Genomic DNA, 4,427 nt, shown 5'->3' with positions numbered 1-4,427 from the left:
CAGCGACAGTTATTTGGTTAACAGCGCTACGTTTCTGCAAGTGCCTGGGCAGATTCCGTATATTCTGGAAATTTGTTCGACCTCCGTACTCGAATAAATTCCCCGAAAAATAAATATTTTAATTGTTTTCATTGCTTTAAATGTAAAGTTAATTTAAATTAAAAGCTAAAATTTTATTAATTAATAAAGAAATTACATTATTGATAAGATAAAGCTTAAAAATTAACTAAAACAAATTAAAGTTGTCTAACAAATCAAAGGAAAAGCAATGCTCTAATCTTTTTTCTCCTTCTTAATTCTTTTCCAATTCTTGTCCGCATTTTCTCCCTCTTCATCCATAACCTTTGCTAGGAGACATCCATTAGAAGATCTACACTCTATTTTAGTATAGATAGTTTCCCCCTCCGCTAAGACTCCGTGCTTCTTTTCCACCCAAGCTTTCTTTTCTGTAGAGTCAACTTTTCTCTTTCCTTTGTCTTTCTTAGAACTTTTCTTTTTCGGCATAATAGGAGTCTTAAATTCACTTCTTTCTCCTAGGCTTTCTTTAGCAGGAACCTTTTTGTCACCCAGACGATTCTTCACATCGGTCTTCTCAACCTTGACTTGGGATTTTTGAAGTTTTCCATCAAGCCATTGCTTTACACTGTTTGACAAGCAAGGTGGAACCCTGTGGGTAATCACCTCCCATAAAGGCCTACCACTCCAATATTTGTCAAAGCGCTCAACTTCTTGTGACACAGGAAATCCATATGGACGGCGGAGATCTCCTGTAGGGATGGTTTGTGCAAGTCCATATTGTCTCTTAACTCTACAAGGGAAATAAAAAGTTAACTTTGATAAGCTAGGGAGACGGCAGTATGCTTGGCTACTACAACCAACCATCTTCTCAATCTTCCACCAAGGGATAACCCAGTTCAGAGTAAAATCACCAGCGGCAAACACCTTGCTCCACTCACGGCGACCTATCCTTAAAAATCGCTTCTTTCGCCGAACCACGCAATTGGGAGTGTATTTTTCAATATCATCGGGAGGATTAATTAATTTTAGCCTCTCCATGAGCCATATCTGTAAACATACATTTGATTAGCATCGCAATATAAAAATATTTTTAATTCCTTGTAATTAAGAATATTATTATTTTATACCAGTAATAAAATTGGAGAACCTCGAAGAGGTGCTTTTGGATTCTTCCTCAATGCATCTAGCCATAACATGGTCTCTCCAACAATTAGTGGCATTGGATTTCTCCCGGATTCAATTTGTTCTAAAACAGATATGATTATTGCTTGACCTTCATTATCTTTACCACTAATTAAAAGAAGCTGGTTAAACATGCAAAAGAGGAAAGCTCTTCTTTTATAGACATGAAAAAATCCAGAATTAGGTTTGTCAAAGTAATAACGTGCAAATTCTCTCAAATCTACCACATTGCCGTGCACTATATTTTTTAAGTCCATACCCATTAGATCAAAGAAACGCTCGAAATCTTTGTAATAATATTCCCTTACTCTAGGCATTACCGCAAGATCTGTGGAATTAAAGCCTATAATGGCTCCAAATTCTTCCGGTAAAGGGCAAATTTCATCATGGAAAAATCTAAAACAGTGAGTATTAATATCCCAATATTCTACGGCAGAATAGATAAAGTCTATGTCAAGACTCATCCCCTTTACACCATACATACCCCCCATATGGAAAAAGTCTAATTCTTTTTTCTCTTTCGAAGTTAAAAGACGACACCACTCATTCATATATCCGCAAAAAGTTCTTTTAGCTAAAGGCATGATTACTAGTTAATTTACTTAATTAATAATCTGGTCAAATTATGCAGAAAACGTAAGTTCTGGGGGCTATTTATAAGTTTTTTTTCACAGCAGAATTCAACTCCTGTGAGAATTAGGACAATTAACTCTGTCGCCAAACGACAAGTCTGTCGTGTGGCGGCAAAGGCTGTCGCGTGGCGACAGGTGTAATTACGCGGCGCCAGTATTTTTTCAGCAGCGACAATTGTTATGCGTTGAAAACCGTGTTTTACGTGCTCGAATTCAACTTTGACTTGACTTATCCTTATTATTATTATTTTTCGCTTTTATCCTTATTATTATTTTATTTTATTTTAACTTAAATTAAGCTTAATTAATTTTAGGTTTATTTTTAGTAACTATACATTTTTTCCTTCATTTTATTTTTTTCATTTTTTCTTTTTTGGGGGAGAAAGTCGGTACCCTCCACTAATATTAAAAATGACGGAAATTTTACGCAAAAATTATACTTTCTCACACACTCACACGCACGTATAAAATGAAAAAATAAAATAAGAGATAAAATGTTTAATAAATATTAAGCACATATGTACAAAGTGTCTAATACATGAGTCATAAATAAAAATAGACAAAGTCCTACAAAGTCAAAATAAATAAAAATACAGGTACAACTACGGTGCAGGAGGTCGCAAATGGTGAGGGACACCAAAAGTGTCAAAGAAAGTCCTACTCCGTGAAGTATGTCCATCACCATCCCCCGAATCGCCAGTCGGCGGAAACCGCAACTCAGGGCCAGGCCATCTAACCTTACCCTGGTACCCAACGGAAAGAGGCTGGGGCTGCAAAGGCTGCTGCGATGACGAGCCAACCTCGTACGTCCCACCACCCATCCCACCTCGGCTGGTCGGCCCGGTCGGAGCATCCTCAGGAGAAGATGCTGAGTCCTCTACAACGGCGGCCTCAGAACGACCACCCCGACCACCTGAAGTAGTCCGACGACGCCTCGAGTCGGACCTAGTAGTCTCTCTCCTAGGCTCGGGACTCGACCGAGTGCGTGGAGAAGGAATAGGCTGTCCCTGCAAGAGTAAATCAAAATTAGCAAACACAAAGTAAAAGGCAAGATAAAAATATTAAATGCAAAAAAAAATACCTCCTCAGCGTCGTTGCTACAACAGGTAGCACGGTTCCGCAACCTCACGAGCTGGCTGCGAAAGGCGTCTATGCACCTAGCCATAGCTGTCACCACCTCGCGAGAAAACTGCCAAAGCAACTAAGTCAGTAACAACTATAAGCAAACATGAAGATAAGATATTTGAAGTTACTTACCCGAGTCTGGTGACGGGGAATAGAGCGCTCCACAAACTGCTCCCCCTCTGGAGCCGGTGGAATGAGCTCCTCGATCGGCCCGTACATGCCCTGGTAGCGTATGGACATCCTCGGGGGAATGAACTCCCTAGGGCCGGCCTGGTAAAAATAAAAGGTCATAAAGTACTTGGGGGGCTACCTAATAAAAGACAAGTCAAGTAAATAAAAGCATACCGTTGCCTCCTCTGAAAGGACGGGAGCCGGCGCTAGCAACGGTAGTAGATCCTCCTCGTAACTCTGCTCGAGGAGAATGTGGGATCTCCAAGGAGTACCCCGAGAAGACCCACTAAATCGATCCCGCTGCAAGGCATCGTGGAACATATGCCGGGGTGGAGGAGCAGGAACGACGAAGACGTCTGAGGAGTATTGAATGGCTACCCTCTCCCCTAGGTAGACCACCGCGTCGTACGTCCCCAGAAAATAACGACGCTCAGTAGTGTACTGCGCCGCCAGCGCAGGAATAGGAAAAATAGCCCAGGGTCGATAGACCGGGCTGGGCTCCTACAAAGATCACTATGTAAGGAACTAATACCAAAAGTGATAAGAGAAAAAGTAATCGTTATAAAAACTTACCGAGAGGATCATCTCTCGAAGGCGTAACACCTCCGGCGGACCTCTACGGCCTCCTCAACTAGCAGCAACGGGGAGCACGCGAGGAGAAGGCCTCGTAGGCGCAATTGAGGGAAAGTACTCGTAGAACCAGATCTATATGAAAAGGTAAAAGTCAGTAAAGATTATGCTTCTAACTTAGAGCTAAATCTCAAAAAGGAAAAGAGATATACCTCTACGACCCTCCAAAAGCTGGAAAGTGCCACCTCTCCAGACAAGGCCCTGTGACGGCAAGAACGCCGCAGGCCCAGTAGAAAGTCCGCATAGGCCATTTTGGCCCAGTCATATGTCCCGACCAGGTGGAGGTCGCGAACGGCGGACAGGTAGTAAAGAAGTACTCTACTACCTCGATCAGGGGAAAACGTCCCTGATAGCAAGATCAGCACAAAGATGCGCACCCGCTGCTCTTGGGTAGTGGCATCATCCTCGAAAGCTGCAGCCAATGTGCAGCGACGAATGCATCGGGAACTCATCTGTCCCGATTGAGCCTCAACCTGGGCCCGAACAGCAATCGGCCCCAACAAAACCTGAACCTCCGGCGAATAGACAGTGATGTCGGTGTCGAACGGCAGAGGAGTAGACTGGAACCCTAACCCCGTGATGAGGCTGAAGTCAGCTGGAGTGACCGTCATCTCACCCCAGGGAAAGTGGAAGGTTGGTGGTGTCCCAAAAGAACTCCACCAAAGATCG

The 4,427-nt window shown here is 42.9% G+C and overlaps 1 protein-coding gene across 1 annotated transcript; it reads right to left on the bottom strand.

Moving 5' to 3' along the window:
• Nucleotides 1-2,434: 2,434 nt before the first annotated feature.
• Nucleotides 2,435-3,702, bottom strand: LOC145617047 (uncharacterized). The gene is made up of 4 exons (XM_081671747.1): nt 3,303-3,702; nt 3,090-3,227; nt 2,914-3,021; nt 2,435-2,839 (listed from the first exon to the last, which is right to left on the bottom strand). The coding sequence occupies exons 1-4, from the start codon at nt 3,447-3,449 to the stop codon at nt 2,435-2,437; spliced, it is 798 nt and encodes a 265-aa protein (XP_081527873.1). The 5' UTR covers nt 3,450-3,702.
• Nucleotides 3,703-4,427: the final 725 nt, after the last annotated feature.

The sequence above is a fragment of the Chenopodium album genome, chromosome 26, assembly GCF_948465745.1.
Source record: "Chenopodium album chromosome 26, dcCheAlbu1.1, whole genome shotgun sequence".
NCBI classification, from domain to species: Eukaryota; Viridiplantae; Streptophyta; class Magnoliopsida; order Caryophyllales; family Amaranthaceae; genus Chenopodium; species Chenopodium album.
The sequence above is the reverse complement of the archived record's forward strand: the minus strand, read 5'-3'. Positions and strand labels throughout refer to the sequence as shown.